Below are 26,074 nucleotides of genomic sequence, written 5' to 3' on the forward strand. Positions count from 1 at the left end.
TGTGACCTCACCGGCGCGGGGCCTTTTGGGAAATGAAGTCTTTTTTTCAAAGAGCTTGCCGCCGGGCTGGATCCAGGCCCTTTCGTCTTGGCAGACTCGAGGTGTTTGGAACGACAAGAACCTAGATGGGGAGCCCGAATTTGAGGGTGTGACTGATTTGGTTTGGAGAATACCTTTGAGGATCTCTGAAGGAGAAAGAGTGCTACAGACTCTGGCTATTGTCACGCCCTTCGCCTGCAGCCACAGCCCACATAGGGTGGGCCTGATCTGTTCCTGACCCTAGAGGGCCAACCCCGGGACGGGGCGGAGTCGGGATACTGGGGAGCCTGGAGGTCGGGCTGCCAGACGTAGGGGCAAATTGAGCTGCGTGTTAAGGAGACTGCTAGATTTCAAAGGTCAGGGGTCAACGTCGCGAGTTGTTGTGGGGAGTCGAAAGTCGGAGGGGTGCTAAGGAAGACTCAGGTAGGGACTGAATAGTCAGAGTACAGATTTGTGGGAAGGGGACTTGGAGGGAGGAGAAGCTAGGGCTGACAAGTCGCGTCTCGCCGGGGGAGGCGGGGAGACTTAAGAGAGAAGACTGAAAGAGAAAGGAATCCTCTAAGATACCCATTCTCGGACCGCGAGCCCGTCATTATCGGTCACTTGGCCGGGCCTCCGGGGGGTTGTAACCTCAGTTGTCCGCAGGGTGAGGAGATGGCTTCTCCCTCTAGACAGGCCCCCCTCGGGGGGTCAGGACTGCTTCATGGGAGCCGGGCTCGTTCTTATGGAAGCCTGGTGCAGTCTGCCTGCTCCCCGGTGAGGGAAAGACGCCTGGAGCATCAGTTGGCGCCCGGAGACACCCTGGCTGGACTAGCACTCAAATACGGGGTGACGGTGAGTCTTCCAGGATTGGGACGTAGACACCCAATTAGAAGAGGTTTATTCCTCATGAGAATGTATGGCCATCTAGGCAACTTCCCCTGAAATTTTCTTAATTGTGTTTATATTAACTGATTGTGATAAAGGTTTGGTCCTCCTTTATCGTTTTAATCCCATCTTAATCCCATCTCAGTGTTGCACTGTCTGGTGGGAACAAATCCTGTCCCATTATCCCAACGGAGGGGAGCAGCATTTATTTTTTAGGCCAGTCACTGTACTAAAGACTTTACATCCATTAGCTCATTTGATCCTCACATCCCTATCAAGCGTATAATTATTGTGCCCTTTTTACAGATGAAGAAACTGAGACTTAGATTGGTTAACCAGTTTGACCAAGGTCAAATAACTTATAAGTGTTGGTGTGAAAATTCAAACAGGTCTGTCTGATTCCAAAGCCTGTACTGTTAACTACATAGAAATATTTTAATTGAGAATGACTAAACATTCACAGCAAACAATGCAGAGCTAGTTTTTAGTCTGAGGTTCCTAGATTGCCAGGAGAAATATCAATAACCTCAGATATGCAGATGATACCACCCTTATGGCAGAAAGTGAAGAGGAACTAAAGAGCCTCTTGATGAAAGTGAAAGTGGAGAGTGAAAAAGTTGGCTTAAAGCTCAACGTTCAGAAAACAAAGATCATGGCATCCGGTCCCATCACTTTATGGGAAATAGATGGGGAAACAGTGGAAACAGTGTCAGACTTTATTTTGGGGGGCTCCAAAATCACTGCAGATGGTGACTGCAGCCATGAAATTAAAAGACGCTTACTCCTTGGAAGGAAAGTTATGACCAACCTAGACAGCATATTCCAAAGCAGAGACACCACTTGACCCTTTTCCCTTTCCTTTGTTTTCCTTGGGAATATACAATGAATGAAAACTTATTGGTACTGAAAAAAAAAAAAAAAAAGCAGAGACACCACTTTGCCAACAAAGGTCCATCTAGTCAAGGCTATGGTTTTTCCTGTGGTCATGTATGGATGTGAGAGTTGGACTGTGAAGAAGGCTGAGCGCTGAAGAATTGATGCTTTTGAACTGTGGTGTTGGAGAAGACTCTTGAGAGTCCCTTGGACTGCAAGGAGATCCAACCAGTCCATTCTGAAGGAGATCAGCCCTGGGGTTTCTTTGGAAGGAATGATGCTAAAGCTGAAACTCCAGTACTTTGGCCACCTCATGCGAAGAGTTGACTCATTGGAAAAGACTCTGATGCTGGGAGGGATTGGGGGCAGGAGAAGGGGATGACAGGATGAGCTGGCTGGATGGCATCACTGACTCAATGGACCTGAGTCTGAGTGAACTCCGGGAGTTGGTGATGGACAGGGAGGCCTGGCGTGCTTCGATTCATGGGGTCGCGAAGAGTCGGACACGACTGAGCGACTGAACTGAACTGAAGTGCTGTCTCCTCTTGTTCTTTTCTCCTCCTCAATGCTCTGCCCTCTTCTTTTCAAGAAGGTGGTCTCTGTGGTACAAAACAGGTACTCTCTATGCCAAGCATTTCAGTTCATGCGTAGGGTGTATTTAGTAGGAGTAAAAATACATTGCTTTAAAGTTGATAAGGGTCTTCCCCTATATCTTGTTGAATTAGGCAACATTTTTCTGCTTGGTATGTTCAAAGCATTGTGGTAACCATCTTGGGAGATAGAAACATAAATCAAGTGTGTAGCTGCTGCTCTCATGTAATTTACAGTCTAGTAAGAAGTGAGTGAAGAGGAACTAAAAAAACCTCTTGATGAAAGTGAAAGTGGAGAGTGAAAAAGTTGGTTTAAAGCTCAACATTCAGAAAACTAAGATCATGGCATCTGGTCCCATCACTTCATGGGAAATAGATGGGGAAACAGTGGAAACAGTGTCAGACTTTATTTTGGGGGGCTCCAAAATCACTGCAGATGGTGACTGCAGCCATGAAATTAAAAGGCGCTTACTCCTTGGAAGGAAAGTTATGACCAACCTGGATAGCATATTCAAAAGCAGAGACACCACTTTGCCAACAAAGGTCCATCTAGTCAAGGCTATGGTTTTTCCTGTGGTCATGTATGGATGTGAGAGTTGGACTGTGAAGAAAGCTGAGTGCCGAAGAATTGATGCTTTTGAACTGTGGTGTTGGAGAAGACTCTTGAGACCCTTGGACTGCAAGGAGATCCAACCAGTCCATTCTAAAGGAGATCAGTCCTGGGTGTTCATTGGAAGGACGGATGCTGAAGCTGAAACTCCAATACTTTGGCCACCTCATGCTAAGAGTTGACTTATTGGAAAAGACCTTGATGCTGGGAGGGATTGGGGGCAGGAGGAGAAGGGGACAACAGAGGATGAGATGGCTGGATGGCATCACCGACTCTATGGACATGAGTTTGAGTGAACTCCAGGAGTTGGTGATGGACAGGGAGGCCTGGTGTGCTGCGATTCATGGGGTAGCAAAGAGTCGGACACAACTGAGTGACTGAACTGAACTGAAGAAGTGAGCAGGGACACAAATAATGATTGTAGGTGACAGAACGTGGTGAGTTTGTAGAGGTGTTAACAAAGAGTGGGAAGTCAGGAAAGAAGATTGGTTTTTATTTGGAAGGGGACATTAGTGCAGACTTTAAGGGGACCATCACAATGGGCCTTCAAAAACTTGGACATCCCTTTCTCTATGCTCCTCTCTATAAATCTGTGTAATCCAGTGGTCTACATCCTTTACATCTTTGTCTTTCCAATAGCCTGCACTCTAAGGGACAGAACTATTTCTTTTCAATTTTATGTCTCTGGAGTCTGACATAATCCCCAGCACATAGAAGCTTAATAGATGTTTTTTGAATGAATGAAAGTCTGGCTAAAATTTCCACATTGGAGATTGGGAGTATAGTAAAGTGAACATTTAAGTAGAGGGAAGACCTAAATAAAGAAAATGGATTTGAAAGTACTGAGCAGTCCTTTCATCCCAGCAGAGGCTCAGATGTTGTGCAATGAAGGAAACTGCTGCTAGTGATTCAACAATTATTGTTTGAGGTTTTCTTACTGCCCTGTATCTTTCTGAGTACAGAAAAGCTCTGTAGTCTAGTAAAGAAAAGTTCTAGGTTCTGGTTTCATTCTTCTGCTTACTAGCTGAGTGACTGGATAGTCAACCACTTTACTGTCTGGGGCCTCAGTTTCCTCATTTGTACAATAAGAATAAAAAATAAAAAACTTAGGTAAATAAATTACGTAATTTATTACCTACCTGTCATTTAAGGAACACTTAGTATATGCCAAGCTCTATTATCTCATATTATCTCCATGAAACTTTATGAGGTAGATGTGACCATTTCCATTTAAAGATAAGAAATATCACTATGGTGTACATCTGAAACGTAATAGTGTACTTATACTTCAATAAAAACAAATTTTTAATGATAAGGAGACTGAAGCTTTGAGAGATAACTTGCTATAGACTATATACAACTAGTTTAATTGTTAGAGCTAGGATTCAGACCTAGTTGTCTTGTTCTAAAATCCTCATTCATGGGACTTCCCTGGTGGTCCAGTGGTTAAGACTCTATGCTTCCACTGAGGAGACGTGGGTTCGATCCCTGGTCCGGAACTAAGAGCCCACATGGTGTGTTGCATGGCCAAAAAAATAAAATCCTCACTTTGAACTGCTCTATTAAACTAGATTCTAATGACCTTCTAGCTCTTGGCTCGAAGGCAGAGGAACAATGTCCCCATATATGGTGCTTCTGGGAAGTAATAAAAGCAACAGAAAATTCACAAATTAATTCATATCATCTTGGAACTAGAAGGGACCTAGGATATTATCTAGGCAAAATAAAATGAATAGCATCAAAGTGCTTGACAAAGTAAAAGTATAAAACTGCAAGCCGCTTTTAACTGTTTTTACTGTTCAGATCAATCAGATTTTATTTTTAAACTCATTATAGCATAAGATTTTATTAGTCAAGTTTATTTTAGTAGTCTTGGCCTAGAGTGGAAACAGCTTTGATATTGGACAGTTATAAGAATTATGATCTCCCAAACTGGTGCCTTTATGGGATGAATTTTTAGTAAAACTGGCTGCCTGGCCTCGGGTAATAAAATACTGATATACGGTGTCTGTGGTTTCTATATTTTATTATCTAGTTTCTTTACTCATAAAGCATTAATGAGCCTCTGCTGTGTGCCAAATTTGTGTGATATTGAGGAGAATCTTAGGGATACAGAGACAGCAAGTCACCAGTCTTGCCCTTAAATGACTCACAGTTTGCACAGGACAAATATGCCTACAGTATAATATAACAAGATAGGTATTATTACGGCAGTATTTACAGTATGCATTGGGAGCCCTGAAGAAGATAACACGAAGGGAATGATAGTTGATGAGAAGTTTTCCCGGCCAAGAAGGGAGAAGTGGAGAAGCGTTCCAGGCAGATAAAGTCACAAAAGTGTGAAAGATCATGAAATGTTGGAAGAAAAATTAAAAGTTCAGGATGGCAAAAGGTGTAAGTGGCAGAAGGGAGGTGTGGCTGGACTTCCTATGAAGGCGAGATGCCCTTGAATGGTAATGCGGATTTTATCTCTGACCCAGTGGGGAGCCATAGAAAGTTCATAAGCAAGGTAGTGGATTGATCAGGTTAAATTTTTTTTTAAAAGATACATGTCAGCAGGGTAGAAGATAAGTTAAAATGGAGGGAGGAAGACCAGTTAAAAAACTTAACAATACCCAAATGAGACATATTGAGTCTGTCCTAAGTCAGTGGCAATGTGAAGCTGAGACCAGAGATGAGATTTTTGCAGCATTTTTGTTGACCTCTTGGGTATAGATGGTGAAAGAAAAGTATGAGTTAAGGATGACAGTGATATTTCTACTTTGGGAGGCAGGTAGATATAGATGGTGATGCCAGCCACTGTGTTTAGTGATGAATAAATAGGCACTAAATAAATACGTGATCAGTGAAATTATTAATATTATAATAAGAAAAGCATTCCTGGGGACTTCCCTGGAGGCCCAGTGGTTAAGGGGGCCTTAACCACTACAGGGGGCATGGGTTCCAGCCTTGGTCGGGGAACTAAGAGCCCACATGTCTCGCAACATGGCCAAAATAAATACATAAGAAAAGCATTCCTGGGAGGAGTAAAAAGGCCCAGAATTCTAGCTCTATCAGTAGCTTGCTAGGCAAGTCACTTAACCTCTCTGAGCCTCAGTTCCTTCACCTTTATGGTAGTTTTCAAAGTATCATATATGGGGATATTGCTCCACTGCCTTTGAGCCAAGAGCTAGAAAGGTCATTAGAATCTAGTTAGTTTCAGAGTGAGTTCCTTCATCTTCACAGTAGTTTCAAAATCTAGGGCTCTCTAAGACTCTTTAGGGATCCACAAGGTCAAAACTATTTCCATAGTAATAATAGCAAGACTTTATGCGTCTTTTTTATTTTCATGGGTGCACACTGTGTTTTTCAGAAGCCGTGTGGCCTGTGATACTGCAGCAGATGCTTGTAGAGGCAGACATGAGAAGCCTGTTGTCTTTAATTAAGTCGGACATGAAAGTGATTTACAGAAATGTAAAACAGTGCCTCTGTTCTTGCTATATGTTCACTATTTTTGTTTTATAAAATACATTATTTTTCATTGAAATATTTATGTTAACATTTAAGTGTTTTAAAGTTTTTAAGTTTTAATTTATAATACCTTAAATATTGATAGATGTGATTAACGTAAGTAAAAGCTTTTTTCCTCAATATTTTTTTAAAATGTAAAGGGGCCCTAAAACCAAAAAGTGTGAAAAACTACTGATCAATAAAATAGGGATAATAGCCCTCTGTAATTTTGGTTATTATAGGGCCAGATAAGACTCTGAACAATCACTTTAAAAGGCATGAGATGCTGTACAAATATAAGGTGGATCATTATTACTGTCATTAATTGTGGTGACTTTTTTTTAAAGATGGAACAGATTAAGCGTGCAAACCGCCTTTATACTAATGACTCCATCTTCCTGAAGAAAACCCTCTACATCCCCATCCTGACAGAGCCCAGAGACCTGTTCAATGGTTTGGATTCTGAGGAAGAGAAGGATGGAGAAGAAGCAGTACAGCCAAGTAAGGATGAAGTTCGACCACACTCAGCCGAGAGGAAGAAACGAGAAAGAGGTTTAGGACATGCCAATGGTGAACCCCTTCCCACAGCTGGCCAGGAGCCCGCCAGGCATGACCTTTCTGCCTCCGATTTCCTCAAGAAGCTCGATTCACAGATCAGCCTGTCAAAGAAGGCTGCTGCCCAGAAGCTGAAAAAGGGGGAAAGTGGGTGAGTCTTGAATGGGTCCTTTTAAGTCCCTCCGTAAATTTCTCTGTTCCCCCAATCTTACCTGATCAGACACAAAGTAAGCCCAGTGTCAGCAGAAGCAAGGTGAAGCCTTTTCCTCAGGTGGCCCCAAGACGATTCGCAGAGCCCATGGCTGTTGGAATGGGTGGAGGCGCTGGAAAGTGATTCTGTGTTCCCAGTGGAGGGAAATAGTTGGCTGTTCTTACTGCTCTGATGATCCATGAAGGAACGTTAGGGTTAGGATTTATCCAGAGGGTGTTGGACTCCATCGTAAAGCAACCAGCTCATGTATATTAGAGGAAGACAGCTTCCCACTTACTTCTTCATTCAGCCCATCTCAGTCTCTTCCCTTGATCTGTTGCTTTTCCCCCTTTTCCTCACCCGCAGGATACCTGGGGAGGATTCAAGTCTTCATCTAAGCTCTCCTCGGATGCAGCAACGAGCAGTCCTAGGTCCTGTGCCACTGACCCAGACCTCTCGGACCCGGACACTTCGGGACCAGGAAGATGAAATCTTCAAACTCTGAGGTCCCCAGAACTGATTGAGAGAAGCCAGATGCTGAAGGAGCATCTTGAGGGAGAGAGGAGCCTGAGGTGAGGCTCAAGAACGGGGCTTCCCAGCCTACCTCCCCGTACTCCTGCCATCTCCCCAGCCTCCTTGTCCGTCAAGAGTTCCTTGGCCTGGAGCAGTTCTATTGGCAAGAGTAGGGGATGGGAAATAGACCCCTTCTCTGTTCTTGGGCTGAGTCTAGAGTTGGTCTTTAGACTCAAAAGGTCTTTTTAGATCCCTGCTGCCCTTCCCGTCCCTTCCATGATTCCTTGGCCTTAGAGCCAAGGGAGGCAGGGACTCCCCTAGCCCCTAACTTCCTCCCCATCTCCAACTCTGTTACCTAATTTATTTGGTGCTATATTGAAGTAATATTTATTTGCTGTATCTTATTGTTTCCCACTCTTAGCTGAAAATTGGGATTTCTGTAGCCCTTCGATGAGGGGAACCCAGGAACAGTGAGCCAGTGATTTCTAGTCCACCTTCCCCACCTTCTTAGCCAACCATGTTATTGAGAATGGGCCATCAGTGATCTAGCCCTTCTGCAGGGAGTGGCAGACTGTGCCAGGCCTTGCCCCCAGTCTCAAATGAAAGAATTTGGGCTTAGTCTTGATTAATCAGGTCACTGTAACTTTTTCACAACTCTTGCTCTGAGAAAAAAAAAAGGCAATATAGGGTCCAGAACCCTCCGTGCCACCGGTTCACCCCTCTGATCTGCTCCTTTCTTCAGCCTGTGTGAGACTAAAGGATGGAAGAAGAATTGACTTGAGTTTGAAGAGGAAGACAGTTGTGGGAATCTTTTTGCCATGGGAGCCTCTTTGTTATACCCTCTCCCTGCCAGAGCCTGTTGATCTATGCCTTGCTCCTCACTACGTATTTATTTGCAATTTGTAGCACTGATGTGTGGTACAGTTTTTTTGAGTTTCTTAAACAGAAGTAGGCAAAGAAACCCCAGTGATATTGGAAATATGCCTCAGTCTCCTGTATGGAAATGGTGAGAGGTGAGATGAGTGGTGTTTATATACCTCTTTCCTCTGTGATGGTCATAAGATATAAAAAGCTGGAGAGATTAAACATTGAGCCCTGTGCATGTTTTAATAGTTTTATTTCCTCTGTGAGACTCTCCCCTGCCCTAGCCCCTTCTTCCTGCCCTCTGGAGCAGAGCCTCTGGGATCCCTCCAGACTCTGCAGACCTTCAGATCTAGAATGTCTCTCAGGGTCCCCTTCCCCCCAGCTGTCTTTAGTGTCCCCAGAAGAGTTAGCTGGGCTATGTCCTCTTACCCTGGTTCTGAGGTGAGGGGGCTTCCCTGTTTGAAAGGCCCTTTGCAGGGAAAACAGAGATCCAAGTTTCACTTCGTCTTTTTTCAGGCAGCTTTGTTTCCGGTCTTGGGGCTGGAGTGGGAAGAGAGGCCTCAACCCTCAGCTTTGCTTCTCCACCAGGAGTCTGGGGGTGGGGTAGTCTGAGAGTCACACGCACTCTTGGGAAAGACTGAAGCCTGAGGATTGAAAAGCATTAGTGCAGAGGCGCAGGGTTAGGAGCCTGGTGTGTGTAGTTTTCTCAGTCAGCCATTCTGCCAAGAAGGAGAGTGCTGGGGCTGGGACTCTCAGAGCTTGCCCTCGTCCAGCAGCTTCCTGAGCCCGCCGCAGATCTTGCCCAGGTGCTGGGTGTAATCAGGCCCGTAGAGAGCCGTGAGCAGGCCGGCGTCAGAGAAGTGATCGAACACGTGGCGGATGCGGCCGTGGGACTTGGGCGTGAGGTGGCGCTCCACCAGCTCCAGCAGCACGTCCCGGCACTCGGTCAGCAGGCTGGCCAGCACGGCAGCCTCGAAGGTGAAGTCCACCTCCCCGAAGCTGAGTGCTGTCATGGCGCCCTGCCGCAGCTTCTGGCGAAAGCGGGTTGCCAGGGCCAGCTCGCTGGGGTTGAAGCAGCCACTGCGGTGCAGCACAGCCACCTTGACCGCCACCTTGATCAGGTCCTTGATAACCCGCTGGGCCTGGGGCCTGCTGCGTGTGTATTCTTTGGACACACGGTAGAGCTCATCTAGCACCTCGCTGCTCGTCTCATCTGCGAAGAGATGAGCCACAGACCGCCCTGCCATCTTACTCAGTAGCTTCTTCTCTGCCTGTAGCACCAGACTCTTGGAACTGAAGGACTCCATGGTTCCTAGGGAGGGGTCGGGGTGGGGGGTTATGTGATCAGTCACTAGAAGAGAGGCCACAGGCTTCCTTAGCAAGAGAGAAATAGCTTTTCCCCTTTCTGTCTCTGGTTTCCATCTCATCATCATCTCTGCTTGTCATCTCTTTCCCCCTGCGCCCCCTCAGTCCACTACACTTGGTTCCCATTTTTCCCTTTAGGACTGCAGGACATCATGATCTCTAAAACAGGCCAGCAGAGCAGTAGGAGCTTTAGCTGGAGGGATGAGGGCATACCCCAGGCTAGCGCACCACAGCTAAGACCTCAAGAGAAGTGGGCTGTTGCTCCTGCAGTGGAGATGATGAAGCTTACCTGGCAGACAGCTCTCACAGCTGCCCTTTTTGGACACTTGACTGGGTACTGTACATCTGTACCCAGACGTACACCTACACTGTGAAGCGTAGCTATTACTATCTTTGTTTTACAGCTGAGCAAACTTAAGCTTACATTAAATAATTTACCCAGGTCAAACACAACTGTTTTTCTGACTCCAAAAGCCCATATCAGCTAGTGTGTTGTACTGCCTTTAGAGACATGAGAAATATAGGGGTCCCTGGAGTCCTGATGAAAAAAAATAATAATCATTCACATTTATTGAGAACCTACTATATGGCAAGTGCTTCATGTGAATTATCTCAGTCTTCCAACCCTTTGTAAGGTAGGTATCCCCAATTTGCAATGAGGAAAATGAAACTAAGAACAATTAAGCAATTTGACTGAAGTCACTGGCAAATGATAAAAATGGGCGTTGAACCACACAATCTGAAGAAGCCTCCTCCCATGGAATGCTCTCAATGAGGTTGAAGCACGCTGAGGAAGCATGAGAACAAGCACCTCAAGACTGCCCCGAGGTCTCGGGGCCTCTGCTGAGGCTGCACTCAGGACCAGCTGGCGGCACATGAGTGCCTGGTCCCGGAGCGCTGTCCCCATGGTCTTGCCTACGGTGGTTCTGCTTGTTTTGCTTCTTACTTCCCCCTCCCCTGTTCCTCTGCAGGATGTGGCTCTGACCGCAGTGAGGAGCAGCCTCGCCCTGTCCCCCAACCAAAATGGGAGTCTGAAGAAGCAGGGCAGGGTCACTGGGGTAGGGGGTTCTCCTCCAGCCGAATCAATCCAGTGGAAACCCAGAACCTTGCTCTGCCCCCAGCTTTGCTGGGGCTTTCTGGACCACACTCGACAGCCGGAAGAGGAGATTGCTCCATGTGAGCCTTCCTTCCTCCTTGGCCTTCCTGTTACCCAGCTCTCCACTGCCTCCGTTGCCATCTCGCGTTTGGTCCACTGTCCTCTCCCTCCCTCCATGTTTCAGTCTCCTGTTTTCACTTGACTGAGTGCTGCCCTGTCATCCTCTGGCCATACTCTCTCACTGGCCCTTACCTCTATATCCGTGTCTCCTAAGATCTCCTTGCATCTCTCAGTGGTCTCTCACGTGCCCTTATCCACCGCCATCCCTCAGCCCCGCACCCACCCATCCAAAACCATGTCTTTCTTTCTGAGGCTGCTTTACTCCAGGAAAAACTGAGCTGGACCTCCCCACTGAGACTCAGGAATTCTATCAAATGAGAGCCACAATATGGAAAGCTCAGGCTGACAGAGCTGGGACTCTTCTGCCACCATCTCCCCTGAAGCCTACCCTCTGTCATTGCCCAGTCCCTCACCTGCTGCGCCCTGGGTGCCAGTCTCGCCTTGGATGTTCCGGGAGAGCTGACAGAATGGAGAAGCTCCTAAGTGAGAGGCCCTTTGGCCTGGCCCCACCCCCAAGCCCCGCCTACCTACTCTGTGCTCAACCTCCGGTTCATCACACTGTCACCAAGAAAGTCCATGGCCCCAGTAGCCTCCTATAAATAAGACAAAGGTCAAAAGGAATAGCACTCTGTAGGAAACAGTCTTGATTCCTTGAGGTGAGGAGGAAGAATTGCACATCCCCTGTTCCCAAATTGTCTGCCTCTTTCTACTCTTGCTGCCCAGTTCCTTGAGATCTTGTTCTCCTTGTATTTCTGTGGTACTGGGGGAAATGTGATGTACAAATTGCTGGCGGGTGGGGGGGTGGGGTCGGGGCAGAAAGTTCTGAAGAGTGTATTGAACTTAGACTGGAGACACAAGAAGCAAGTTAGAGATCAGCAGGTCTGAGTGTGCCCCTAGAGTCACGAAGGATGGGTGGTGCTGTGGGGCAACATTACCAGGAGCACAGGCTTCCAGTACCTGGCAGGGTAAGGGCATGCAGACATGCTCAATCTCACAGCCATGTCCGACCATTCGTAGCTCATCAGGCGCCTCTGTCTGTGGGATTTCACAGGCAAGAATCCTGGAGCGGGTTGCCATTGAATTTTCCAGGGGTGTCTCCCCACCCCTAATACTTACACTTCCCTAGTGGCTCAGACGGTAAAGAATCTGCCTACAATGCAGGAGACCTGGTTTCCCACCCCTGGGTCGAGGAGATCCCCTGGAGAAGGGAATGGCAACCCACTCCAGTACTCTTGCCTGGAGAATCCATGGGCACAGGAGTCTGGCAGGCTACAGTCCATGGGGTCACAGAGAGTTGGACACGACTGAGCGACTGACACTTCTCTTCACCTCAAATACTTGAGAGGAAGATGCTGGGTCAGGCTGCAGAACTAGATATAACCAGCAGGTGTCAGCACATCGTTGTACCACTAGAGGCAACGAGCTTATCGACTATGCTTCATAGCTGCGAACGGGATGCAAAAAATGAAGGCAAATCACAGTCCGTAAATGAGGCAAATTTATTTACCATCAAGAACCTTACATCCTGAAGGAAAAAAAAAAGGCATCTTACAGCCTAGTCAGGGAGATAAATGTAAGCACATATGACTAATACAAGCCAAATGATGTCATTAGCTTTCATAGAAATTTAAGGAATTAAGGAAGTGTGAGAGTAAAGAGAAATTTAGATTTTTTTTTTCTAATAGGAGTGCTGAAGAGGTAGACTTAGAAGGATGGATTTAACTACCTAGCAGGCAGAGTGTGGAAGAAATGCTTCCCAGATAATGGAGTTACGCATAAGCCTAAGAGCAAACAAAGAGATTCAAGGCATATTCAGGAAATGATTTATTCTGATGACTAGAGCATAGGTTGTTTGAAAAAGAAGTGAAGAAGGAAAAAGACCAGACCACAGAAGGGTTTAAAGGAGCTGCTCAAGACTTCAGATTTTTGCCATAGACAGTAGGGAAACAGTATGAAAAGGCAAAATGATAGGATACTGAAAGAGAAACTCCCCAGGTCAGTAGCTGCCCAATATGCTACTGGAGATCAGTGGAGAAATAACTCCAGAAAGAATGAAGGGATAGAGCCAAAGCAAAAACAATACCCAGCTGTGGATGTGACTGGTGATAGAAGCAAGGTCTGATGCTGTAAAGAGCAATATTGCAAAGGAACCTGGAATGTCAGGTCCATGAATCAAGGCAAATTGGAAGTGGTCAAACAGGAGATGGCAAGAGTGAATGTCGACATTCTAGGAATCAGCGAACTGAAATGGACTGGAATGGGTGAATTTAACTCAGATAACCATTATATCTACTACTGCGGGCAGGAATCCCTCAGAAGAAATGGAGTGGCCATCATGGTCAACAAAAGAGTCCGAAATGCAGTACTTAGATGCAATCTCAAAAACGACAGAATGATCTCTGTTCGTTTCCAAGGCAAAGCATTCAATATCACAGTAATCCAAGTCTATGCCCCAACCAGTAACACGGAAGAAGCGGAAGTTGAACGGTTCTATAAAGACCTACAAGACCTTTTAGAACTAACACCCAAAAAAGATGTCCTTTTCATTATAGGGGACTGGAATGCAAAAGTAGGAAGTCAAGAAACACCTGGAGTAACAGGCAAATTTGGCCTTGGAATACAGAATGAAGCAGAGCAAAGACTGATAGAGTTTTGCCAAGAAAATGCACTGGTCATAACAAACACCCTCTTCCAACAACACAAGAGAAGACTCTATACATGGACATCACCAGATGGTCAACACTGAAACCAGATTGATTATATTCTTTGCAGCCAAAGATGGAGAAGCTCTATACAGTCAGCAAAAACAAGACCAGGAGCTGACTGTGGCTCAGACCATGAACTTCTTATTGCCAAGTTCAGACTTAAATTGAAGAAAGTAGGGAAAACCACTAGACCATTCAGGTATGACCTAAATCAAATCCCTTATGATTATACAGTGGAAGTGAGAAATAGATTTAAGGGCCTAGATCTGATAGATAGAGTGCCTGATGAATTATGGACTGAGGTTCGTGACATTGTACAGGAGACAGGGATCAAGACCATTCCCATAGAAAAGAAATGCAAAAAAGCAAAATGGCTGTCTGGGGAGGCCTTACAAATAGCTGTGAAAAGAAGAGAAGCAAAAAGCAAAGGAGAAAAGGAAAGATATAAACATCTGAATGCAGAGTACCAAAGAATAGCAAGAAGAGATAAGAAAGGCTTCTTCAGCGATCAATGCAAAGAAATAGAGGAAAACAACAGAATGGGAAAGACTAGGGATCTCTTCAAGAAAATCAGAGATACCAAAGGAATATTTCATGCAAAGATGGGCTCGATAAAGGACAGAAATGGTATGGACCTAACAGAAGCAGAAGATATTAAGAAGAGATGGCAAGAATACACAGAAGAACTGTACAAAAAAAGATCTTCACAACCCAGATAATCACGATGGTGTGATCACTGACCTAGAGCCAGACATCCTGGAATGTGAAGTCAAGTGCGCCTTAGAAAGCATCACTATGAACAAAGCTAGTGGAGGTGATGGAATTCCAGTTGAGCTACTCCAAATCCTGAAAGATGATGCTGTGAAAGTGCTGCACTCAATATGCCAGCAAATTTGGAAAACTCAGCAGTGGCCACCGGACTAGAAAAGGTCCGTTTTCATTCCAATCCCAAAGAAAGGCAATGCCAAAGAATGCTCAAACTACCACACAATTGCACTCATCTCACACGCTAGTAAAGTGATGCTCAAAATTCTCCAAGCCAGGCTTCAGCAATATGTGAACCATGAACTTCCTGATGTTCAAGCTGGTTTTAGAAAAGGCAGAAGAACCAGAGATCAAATTGCCAACATCCACTAGATCATGTAAAAAGCAAGAGAGTTCCAGAAAAACATCTATTTCTGCTTTATTGACTATGCCAAAGCCTTTGACTGTGTGCATCACAATAAACTGTGGAAAATTCTGAAAGAGATGGGAATACCAGAACACCTGACCTGCCTCTTGAGAAATTTGTATGCAGGTCAGGAAGCAACAGTTAGAACTGGACATGGAACAACAGACTGGTTCCAAATAGGAAAAGGAGTTCGTCAAGGCTGTATATTGTCACCCTGTTTATTTAACTTATATGCAGAGTACATCATGAGAAACGCTGGACTGGAAGAAACACAAGCTGGAATCAAGATTGCCAGGAGAAATATCAATAACCTCAGATATGCAGATGACACCACCCTTTTGGCAGAAAGTGAAGAGGAACTAAAAAACCTCTCGATGAAAGTGAAAGTGGAGAGTGAAAAAGTTGGCTTAAAGCATTCAGAAAACGAAGATCATGGGATCCGGTCCCATCACTTCATGGCAAATAGATGGGGAAACAGTGGAAACAGTGTCAGACTTTATTTTTCTGGGCTCCAAAATGACTGCAGATGGTGACTGCAGCCATGAAATTAAAAGACGGTTACTCCTTGGAAGGAAAGTTATGACCAACCTAAATAGCATATTCAAAAGCAGAGACATTACTTTGCCAACAAAGGTTCGTCTAGTCAAGGCTGTGGTTTTTCCTGTGGTCATGTATGGATGTGAGAGTTGGACTGTGAAGAAGGCTGAGCGCCGAAGAATTGATGCTTTTGAACTGTGGTGTTGAAGAAGACTCTTGAGAGTCCCTTGGACTGCAAGGAGATCCAACCGGTCCATTCTGGAGGAGATCAGCCCTGGGATTTCTTTGGAAGGAATGATGGTAAAGCTGAAACTCCAGTACTTTGGCTACCTGATGCGAAGAGTTGACTAATTGGAAAAGACTCTGATGCTGGGAGGGATTGAGGGCAGGAGGAGAAGGGGAGGACAGAGGATGAGATGGCTGGATGGCATCACTGACTTGATGGACGTGAGTCTGAGTGAACTCTGGGAGTTGGTGATGGACAGGGAGGCCTGGCATGCTGCTATTCATGGGATTGCAAAGAGTCGGACACGACTGAGCAACTGACCTGATCTGATCTGATCTGATCTGAAAGGTTTTTGACCAGGGGAGGGAAATTTATCAGCCCAGTGGGACTGAGTTAGGGGCTTCAGCAAAGTTTTAGCTGAGGAAAGGGGACACTTAAAAGGAAGTGACCATCAGTATAATTTTCTTTAGCACACGATGAGAACCGATGAGAGGACTTGAGATCTGGATTCAGAAGGTATTGACTGTATTTGCATCTTCTTGTATTTTCATTCCTCTTATTTTCTGATTAGATTATATATATATATATATATATATATATATATATATATATTTTTTTTTTTTTTTTAAAGGACTTTTTAAGAAAGTAAAAGTTCTGGCAGAAAAAGAAGAATGGGAAAGGTGTCTGGTTGTGAAAGGTTGAAGTTTAGAAGTGGAGGCAATCAGCATACCAGTGACTCCAAAACCATTGATTCTCTCCTTGGAGACAGTGACTGGGCCTTGGCTCCTTTCTCACTCCCGCCTCTCTCGGCCCAGGTTTCAGAGCTTGATTGAATTTGGATTGGAAATGTTAACAACGCCTTAAATGAATGTGGTGGTAAAGGGATGAAGAGAAATGGAAAGGTAGCTTAAAGGGATGGGAAGCTGAATTGAGAGAGGACTATTTTTGGCTTGGAGTTTGAGGACATTTGTAGGTTGAGAGGAAGGAGCAGTGGAGAGGGAGGCTTAGAAAATGCAAAGGAGAAGTAATGTTTATGAAGCAAGGCACAGGGGCAGGCGGAAAAGAATGGACTGGGAGTTAAGGGAAAGGAGAGGAGAGAACAGGAGCTGGCATTTGTTGGGTGCACTCTGCTAGATGTTATATAAATATCTCACTTCATCCTCTGATACCTCTATGAACTAAATGTCACTATATTCCTTTTACCAATGAAAAAGACTGAGGCTTGAAGAGGTTAGATAACCTGTTCCCAAATTAGAGAACTAATAAATGGCAGGCTGAGGGCTTGTGTGATTCCCAAGCCTATGCTTTTCTGACAGTTACCCCACAAGGTTAGGAGGTAATGACTCCAACCTCATAATGAATGTGGCAGCATTCTATTCCTGTGTGCTCTATTATTTCATTAATCACACACTTGGGGGCCAATAGTAGGTGGCACTGTCAAAATCACAGGAAAAAGTAAAAGTCATTTTATAAAAGAAATATATAATTGGAAAATAAAAAGAGTGAAAATACAAGAAGATGCAAATATAGAAGCCAGAATTCTACCGATTCCTTACCTGTTTACCTCTCCAGCTTTACCTCTGGTCTGTGTTGTAATCCTCCCAGCTCCCCCAAATCACATCATGGCTGGCTTCTTTCTCCTCTCCTTCTCCCTCTTCCTGCGCTCTCCCACTTTTTGTCTCTCTACCTGGAACTCTTCCCCTGCATACCTCTTCCCTGCCTGGTTAATTCCTAGCCCTCCTTCAGGTCTCAGCTGGAAAGGCTTCTGAAGCCATTGGGTCTGTGAAGCCATCATGACTCCCTAAACTACTTGTGACTCCTCTGTTCCTAGTCCTATAAAACTCCGTACCTTCCTTATCATGACAGTCACTTTTCATTGTAGTCTGTGATTTTATTAACGGCCTCCCTAACGAGGTTGTAAACTCCATGAGGCGTAGGGGTTATGCTTTAGTGTCTGGCACTACTGTGCTCAATAGATATTTGCTGAAATAAGAAATTCAAAACACATCCAATAATCAGGAGATAAGGGGGAAATGGTAGCAACATAACAGTCACATGCAATAATGTTAATTTGCTTCATTATTGTGGAAGTCTTTTGTTTTCTCTTGGACTTATCTTGTGGCTCAGCTGGTAAAGAATCTGCCTGCAATGCAAGAGACCTGGGTTTGATCCCTGGGTTGGGAAGATCCCTAGAGAAGGGAAAGGCTACCCACTCCAGTATTCTGGCCTGGAGAATTGCATGGACTGTATAGTCCATGGGATCACAAAGAGTGGGACACACAACTGAGTGACTTTCATTCACTTTTTGTTTTCTCTTAATCTATATCCATTTCTAGTAATCTTCTCTGAACCCACAGCATATTGTTGTTGTTCTGTCTCTCAGTCGTGTCTGACTCCTTGCGACCCCATGGACTGCAGCATACCAGGCTTCCCTGTCTTTCACCATCTCCCGGAGCTTGCTCAAACTCAACTGAGTCAGTGATGCCATCCAACCATTTCATCCTCTGTCATCCCTTTCTCCTCCTGCCTTCAATCTTTCCCAGCATCAGGGTCTTTTCTAATGAGTTGGCTTTTTGCATCAGGCGGCCAAAGTATTGGAGCTTCAGCATCAGTCCTTCCAATGAATATTCAGGATTAATTTCCTTTAGGACTGACTGGTTTGACCTCCTTGCAGTCCAAGGGACTCTCAAGAGTCTTCTCCAACACCACAGTTCAAAAGCATAAATTATTTGGTGCTAAGCTTTCTTTATGGTCCAATTCTTACATCCATACATGACTACTGGAAAACCATAGCTTTGACTATACAGACCTTTGTTGGCAAAGTAATGTCTCTGCTTTTTAATATGCTGTCTAGGTTGTTCATAACTTTTCTTCCAAGGAGCAAGCGTCTTTTAATTTCATGGCTGCAGTCACTATCTGCAGTGATTTTGGAGCCCAAGAAAATAAAGTCTGTCACTGTTTCCACTGTTTCCCCATCTATTTGCCATGAAGTGATGGGACCAGATGCCATGATCTTCATCTTTTGAATATTGAGTTTTAAGCTAGCTTTTTCACTATCCTTTTTCACCTTCATCAAGAGGCTCTTTAGTTCCTCTTCTCTTTCTGCCATAAAGGTAGTATCATCTGCATATCTGAGGTTATTGATATTTCTCCTGGCAATCTTGATTCCAGCTTGTGCTTCATCCAGCCTGACATTTCGCATAATGTACTCTGCATATAAGTTGAATAAGCAGGGTGACAATATACAGCCTTGATGTACTCCTTTCCCAATTTTGAATCAGTCTATTGTTCCACATCTGGTTCTAACTATTGCTTCTTGACATACATACAAGTTTCTCAGGAGGTAGGTAAGGTAATCTGGTATTCCCATCTCTTTAAGAATTTCCCAGTTTGTTGTGATCTACACACTCTAAGCCTTTAGCAGAGTAAATGAAACAGAAGTAGATATTTTTTCTGGAATTCTCTTGCTTTTTCTATGACTCATAAAATTTCGGCAATTTGATCTCTGGTTCCTCTGCCTTTTCTAAATATAGCTTGAACCCCAAGAAAAAGATCCCCATCCCCACCCCACAGCATATCAGTTCAGTTCAGTTCAGTCGCTCAGTCATGTCCGACTCTTTGCAATCCCATGAATCACAGCACGCCAGGCCTCCCTGTCCATCACCAACTCCCAGAGTTCACTCAGACTCACAGCCATCGAGTCAGTGATGCCATCCAGCTATCTCATCCTCTGTCGTCCCCTTCTCCTCTTGCCCCCAATCCCTCCCAGCATCAGAGTCTTTTCCAATGAGTCAACTCTTCGCATCAGGTGGCCAAAATACTGGAGTTTCAGCTTTAGCATCACTCCCTCCAAAGAAATCCCAGGGCTGATCTCCTTCAGAATGGACCAGTTGGATCTCCTTGCAGTCCAAGGGACTCTCAAGAGTCTTCTTCAACACCACAGTTCAAAAGCATCAATTCTTCGGCGCTCAGCCGTCTTCACAGTCCAACTCTCACATCCATACATGACCACAGGAAAAACCATAGCCTTGACTAGACGAACCTTTGTTGGCAAAGTAATGTCTCTGCTTTTGAATATGCTATCTAGGTTGGTCATAACTTTCCTTCCAAGGAGTAACCGTCTTTTAATTTCATGGCTGCAGTCACCATCTGCAGTCATTTTGGAGCCCCAAAAAATAAAGTCTGACACTGTTTCCACTGTTTCCCCATCTATTTGCCATGAAGTGATGGGACCGGATCCCATGATCTTCGTTTTCTGAATGTTGAGCTTTAAGCCAACTTTTTCACTCTCCACTTTCACTTTCATCAAGAGGCTTTTGAGTTCCTCTTCACTTTCTGCCATAAGGGTGGTGTCATCTGCATATCTGAGGTTCTTGATATTTCTCCCGGCAATCTTGATTCCAGCTTGTGTTTCTTCCAGTCCAGCGTTTCTCATGATGTACTCTGCATATAAGTTAAATAAACAGGGTGACAATATACAGCCTTGACGAACTCCTTTTCCTATTTGGAACCAGTCTGTTGTTCCATGTCCAGTTCTAACTGTTGCTTCCTGGCCTGCATACAAATCTCTCAAGAGGCATATCAGGTGGTCTGGTATTCCCATCTCTTTCAGAATTTTCCACAGTTTATTGTGATCCACACAGTCAAAGGCTTTGGCATAGTCAATAAAGCAGAAATAGATGCTTTTCTGGAACTCTCTTGCTTTTTCCATGATCCAGCAGATGTTGGCAATTTGATCTCTGGTTCCTCTGCCTTTTCTAAAACCAGCTTGAACCTCAGGAAGTTCATGGTTCACATATTGCTGAAGCCTGGCTTGGAGAATTTTGAGCATCACTTTACTAGCGTGTGAGATGAGTGCAATTGTGTGGTAGTTTGAGCATTCTTTGGCATTGGCCTTTCTTTGGGATTGGAATGAAAACGGACCTTTTCCAGTCCTGTGGCCACTGCTGAGTTTTCCAAATTTGCTGGCATATTGAGTGCAGCACTTTCACAGCATCATCTTTCAAGATTTGGAATAGCTCAACTGGAATTCCATCACCTCCACTAGCTTTGTTCATAGTGATGCTTTCTAAGGCCCACTTGACTTCACATTCCAGGATGTCTGGCTCTAGGTCAGTGATCACACCATCATGATTATATGGGTCGTGAAGATCTTTTTTTGTACAGTTCTTCTGTGTATTTTTGCCACCTCTTCTTAATATCTTCTGCTTCTGTTAGGTCCATACCATTTCTGTCCTTTATCAAGCCCATCTTTGCATGAAATGTTCCATTGGTATCTCTAATTTTCTTGAAGAGATCTCTAGTCTTTCCCATTCTGTTGTTTTCCTCTATTTCTTTGCATTGATCTCTGAGGAAGGCTTTCTTATCTCTTCTTGCTCTTCTTTGGAACTCTGCATTCAGATGCTTATATCTTTCCTTTTCTCCTTTGCTTTTTGCTTCTCTTCTTTTCACAGCTATTTGTAAGGCCTCCCCAGACAGCCATTTTGCTTTTTTTGCATTTCTTTTCTATGGGGATGGTCTTGATCCCTGTCTCCTGTACAATGTCACGAACCTCAGTCCATAATTCATCAGGCACTCTATCTATCAGATCTAGGCCCCTAAATCTATTTCTCACTTCCACTGTATAATCATAAGGGATTTGATTTAGGCCACAGCATATAATTAGTGGCAAATTAAAAGAAAGAGATTCCCTGGTAGCTCAGTGGTGAAGACTGCTTGCCAGTGCCAGGGACATGGGTTTGATCCCGGGTCCAAAAAGATCCCACTTGCTGTGTAGAAACTAAGCCCACGTGCTCTAGAGCCTAGAACCAGCAACTACTGGAGCCCACATGCCCTAGAGCCTGTGCTCCGCAACAACAGAAGCCACCACAATAGGCCCACGCACAGCAACAAAGAGTAGCCCCTACTCACCACAACTAGAGAAAAGCCCACTCAGCAACAAAGATCCTGCACAGCCAAAAGTAAATAAAAGGGGAAAGAGGATCTTTTAGAAGCGAAAACACTGATAACAATGAGAATTGACACAGATAGCAAAAGAAGAGAAGGAAAAAAAAAAAGCTTGCCATTGAAAATTGCAGCACTTTGGGCTAGAAGGAAGAGGAGCAAACAGTATTAACTAAATATATTCTAGACTTTGGGGTCTTCACTGTTTACCTAGACAGTTAAGTTCACAGAACTTCCTCTGAGTAAGCAAAAATCTGGTTAAATGATACCTTAAATGTGTGAAACATTTTGAGATTTATAAAACATTTCACCTTTACTTTATCTTACTTTATCCTGTGAACCAAGCAGGCAGGTAGTTTCTACTCACAGGTGACAGACTCTGCCTTAGAGATAAAATAGTTTATTTACAAGGTTAGTCTTAATGACCCTTGTGTGTGTATGTGTGCTGAGTCACTTCAGTTGTGTCTGACTCTGTGATGCCGTGGACGGTAGCCTGACACGCTCCTGTGTCCATGGGCTTCTCCAGGCAAGAATACTGGAGTGGGTTGCCATGCTCTCCTCCAGCGGTCTTCCCTACCCAGGGATCAAACCCATGTTTCCTGTGGCTCCTGTACTGCAGGAAAATTCTTTATGCTGAGCCACTGGGGGAAGCCCTAATGACTCCTTGTTATGGTCTTTTCACTATCTTTTTGAATAATCTCTATTTGAAACAGAATGAAAATGTTTTGCACTTAATTTGGTAACTATCTGGAAAAATACTCAAAGTGGAACATTTCTATGTTTCTCCTCAGCTGAGGTTTTACCATACTTTTACCACACTGGTTAGGATCAGTACTCACATAACAGTTTGGAAAGAGAAAGTTCAACATGATTTGAAGCAGGCAAGCAAGACTTTGGCCTGACATACCTGGAGGTAGCTCACATCTTTGGTGCATTTCTTTCTTTCTCTATTTACTATATACTATGTGCCAGGCATTATGACTTAAGTGCTGGGGATACAAAGATAAAAGACAAGCTTCCTTCTTTAGATTAAGTGGTAAGTACCTTTGAAAAATCCAAATGGAAGTATCCACTAAGCAATTATAAAAGTGAGTTTAGAGTTCAGGAGAAAGACTGAGATTGAATAGCAATAGTTTATGGTGAGCCATATATAAATATAAATAGTTACCATAATAATTGTTGGTGTGTATTATCTTGACCAATGATGGTGTGTAGAGCAAGGTAAGGAAGCTAAGGATATTACCCTTGGGAACACTAATATTTAAGGAGAGGTCAGAAAGGCTGAGAAAGAGACCATATCAATAGAAATGAAGCCATTCATTCGCTTAAAAAATATATCTATTAAGTCCCTAGTCTTTGTTGAAAGAAAGAACTCAGGAGGCAAAAGAGAGCATTTCAAGGAAGGACAGATTAATTTGGCCAAATGTCATAAAGAGGCCAAAAGGATAAAGACTGAAAAGCTGTTCATCGAATGTGACAAGGAGGTCATCAGTGACCTGGATGAGAACAATTTCAATGGCGTGATGGGGGCCAAAATGAAAATAATTGGCAAATGGGGAAATGGATACAGCAAGAATAGATGACTCTACAAATTAAGCTATGAAGGAAAGAGAGAAATTGAGTGATGGCTAAATAGAAGGAAGGATCAAGGGAAAGTTTGCTGCTGCTGCTGCTGCTGCTAAGTCACTTCAGTCATGTCCAACTCTGTGCGACCCCATAGACAGCCGCCCACCAGGCTCCCCGGTCCCTGGGATTCTCCAGGCAAGAACACTGGAGTGGGTTGCCATTTCCTTCTCCAATGCATGAAAGTGAAAAGTGAAAGTGAAGTCATTCAGTCCTATCTGACTCCTAGTGACCCCATGGACTGCAGCCAACCAGGCTCCTCCATCCATGGGATTTTCTAGGCAAGAGTACTGGAGTGGGGTGCCATTGCCTTCTCCAAGGGAAAGTTTACAGTTTGTTTTTTTTTTTTTCTTTTCATCATGGGAGATATTTGAGCATGTATATATGCAGAGGGGAAGATGTCAGTAGAAAAGGAGAGATTAGAAATAAAGAAGAAAGTATTTGAAAATATGTGGCATAAAACCCCTAAGGAGGATATACAGAATCAGATTTATTCAACCATGTATTAACAGTTAATAGCTGCAATGTGCCAAGCCGTGTTGGAAACGCAAAGGATACAAAGGTGAGAGAGACATAGGTGGGCCCTGTGTGTGTGGAGCTTACAGTAAAGCAGAATGGTGACCCTTAGACAAGCAGTATTGATGCCCCACCTGCTGGGATGAGACGGATGTGAGGGGGCAGCTAAGTGAGTGTCTAGAGGGCAAAAGGTTGGTGAGATTCTCACTTTATTATCTCTGTTTTTCTCTGAAGAGGGATATGGATTCTGCTAAGATGAGCAAAGATGGGCTTGATAAAGGACAGAAATGGTATGGACCTAACAGAAGCAGAAGATATTAAGAAGAGGTGGCAAAAATACACAGAAGAACTGTACAAAAAAGATCTTCATGACCCATATAATCATGATGGTGTGATCACTGACCTAGAGCCAGACATCCTGGAATGTGAAGTCAAGTGGGCCTTAGAAAGCATCACTATGAACAAAGCTAGTGGAGGTGATGGAATTCCAGTTGAGCTATTCCAAATCTTGAAAGATGATGCTGTGAAAGTGCTGCACTCAATATGCCAGCAAATTTGGAAAACTCAGCAGTGGCCACAGGACTGGAAAAGGTCCGTTTTCATTCCAATCCCAAAGAAAGGCCAATGCCAAAGAATGCTCAAACTACCACACAATTGCACTCATCTCACACGCTAGTAAAGTGATGCTCAAAATTCTCCAAGCCAGGCTTCAGCAATATGTGAACCATGAACTTCCTGAGGTTCAAGCTGGTTTTAGAAAAGGCAGAGGAACCAGAGATCAAATTGCCAACATCTGCTGGATCATGGAAAAGGCAGGAGAGTTCCAGAAAAGCATCTATTTCTGCTTTATTGACTATGCCAAAGCCTTTGACTGTGTGCATCACAATAAGCTGTGGAAAATTCTGAAAGAGATGGGAATACCAGACCACCTGATCTGCCTCTTGAGAAATTTGTATGTAGGTCAGGAAGCAACAGTTAGAACTGGACATGGAACAACAGACTGGTTCCAAATAGGAAAAGGAGTTCGTCAAGGCTGTATATTGTCACCCTGTTTATTTAACTTATATGCAGAGTACATCATGAGAAACGTTGGACTGGAAGAAACACAAGCTGGAATCAAGATTGCCGGGAGAAATATCAAGAACCTCAGATATGCAGATGACACCACCCTTTTGGCAGAAAGTGAAGAGGAACTCAAAAGCCTCTTGATGAAAGTGAAAGTGGAGAGTGAAAAAGTTGCTTAAAGCTCAACATTCAGAAAACGAAGATCATGGCATCCGGTCCCATCACTTCATGGCAAATAGATGGGGAAACAGTGGAAACAGTGTCAGACTTTATTTTTCTGGGCTCCAAAATGACTGCAGATGGTGACTGCAGCCATGAAATTAAAAGACGGTTACTCCTTGGAAGGAAAGTTATGACCAACCTAGATAGCATATTCAAAAGCAGAGACATTACTTTGCCAACAAAGGTTCGTCTAGTCAAGGCTGTGGTTTTTCCTGTGGTCATGTATGGATGTGAGAGTTGGACTGTGAAGAAGGCTGAGCGCCGAAGAATTGATGCTTTTGAACTGTGGTGTTGGAGAAGACTCTTGAGAGTCCCTTGGACTGCAAGGAGATCCAACCGGTCCATTCTGAAGGAGATCAGCCCTGGGATTTCTTTGGAGGGAGTGATGCTAAAGCTGAAACTCCAGTATTTTGGCCACCTGATGTGAAGAGTTGACTCATTGGAAAAGACTCTGATGCTGCGAGGGATTGGGGGCAAGAGGAGAAGCGGACGACAGAGGATGAGATGGCTGGATGGCATCACTGACTCGATGGCCGTGAGTCTCGGTGAACTCTGGGAGTTGGTGATGGACAGGGAGGGCTGGTGTGCTGTGACTGAGCAACTGATCTGATCTGATCTGAAGATGAGCAAGGAAGCTCTGAGGAAAGGAACTTGAGGAAAGAAGCATTTGAGACAGCTATTTGTAGGGGCTGGGAGAGGGTAATTTTCCAAGCTTGGAGATGCTGAACTTATAAAAGGCTCTAGTCTGTGGGACTGTGATTTTTTCCAGAAGACCCCGGGGAGTAGGAAGAAAGTCATCTGGGTTTGTCCTTTGAAATAGCTCTCAGATTCACCCATTTCTTTACATACCCAAAGCTACCATCCTTGTCTGACTGCCTCTCCCCTCGTCCTTGAA

At 44.4% G+C, this 26,074-nt stretch overlaps 2 protein-coding genes across 2 annotated transcripts; one reads left to right on the top strand and one right to left on the bottom strand.

Moving 5' to 3' along the window:
* The first annotated feature begins 10 nt into the window (after positions 1-10).
* On the top strand, positions 11-8,828 carry LYSMD1 (LysM domain containing 1). The gene is made up of 3 exons (XM_027533963.1): positions 11-873; positions 6,816-7,174; positions 7,580-8,828. Exons 1-3 carry the CDS (start codon positions 694-696, stop codon positions 7,716-7,718), a joined length of 678 nt encoding a protein of 225 aa, XP_027389764.1. The 5' UTR covers positions 11-693; the 3' UTR covers positions 7,719-8,828.
* On the bottom strand, positions 8,827-11,691 carry TNFAIP8L2 (TNF alpha induced protein 8 like 2). The gene is made up of 2 exons (XM_027533976.1): positions 11,585-11,691; positions 8,827-9,902 (listed from the first exon to the last, which is right to left on the bottom strand). Exon 2 carries the CDS (start codon positions 9,895-9,897, stop codon positions 9,343-9,345), a length of 555 nt encoding a protein of 184 aa, XP_027389777.1. The 5' UTR covers positions 9,898-9,902; positions 11,585-11,691; the 3' UTR covers positions 8,827-9,342.
* Between the last annotated feature and the right edge of the window lie 14,383 nt (positions 11,692-26,074).

The sequence above is a fragment of the Bos indicus x Bos taurus genome, chromosome 3 (assembly GCF_003369695.1).
Source record: "Bos indicus x Bos taurus breed Angus x Brahman F1 hybrid chromosome 3, Bos_hybrid_MaternalHap_v2.0, whole genome shotgun sequence".
In the NCBI taxonomy this organism is placed as follows: domain Eukaryota; kingdom Metazoa; phylum Chordata; class Mammalia; order Artiodactyla; family Bovidae; genus Bos; species Bos indicus x Bos taurus.

What these genes read in the sequence shown, in the direction of transcription:
- LYSMD1 (XM_027533963.1), top strand. Translation starts at nt 694, where the DNA reads ATGGCTTCTCCCTCTAGACAGGCCCCCCTCGGGGGGTCAGGACTGCTT. An exon ending in CACTCAAATACGGGGTGACG is followed by an intron (nt 874 to 6,815) that starts GTGAGTCTTCCA and finishes TTTTTTTTAAAG; the next exon opens with ATGGAACAGATTAAGCGTGC. An exon ending in CTGAAAAAGGGGGAAAGTGG is followed by an intron (nt 7,175 to 7,579) that starts GTGAGTCTTGAA and finishes CCTCACCCGCAG; the next exon opens with GATACCTGGGGAGGATTCAA.
- TNFAIP8L2 (XM_027533976.1), bottom strand. Translation starts at nt 9,897, where the DNA reads ATGGAGTCCTTCAGTTCCAAGAGTCTGGTGCTACAGGCAGAGAAGAAG.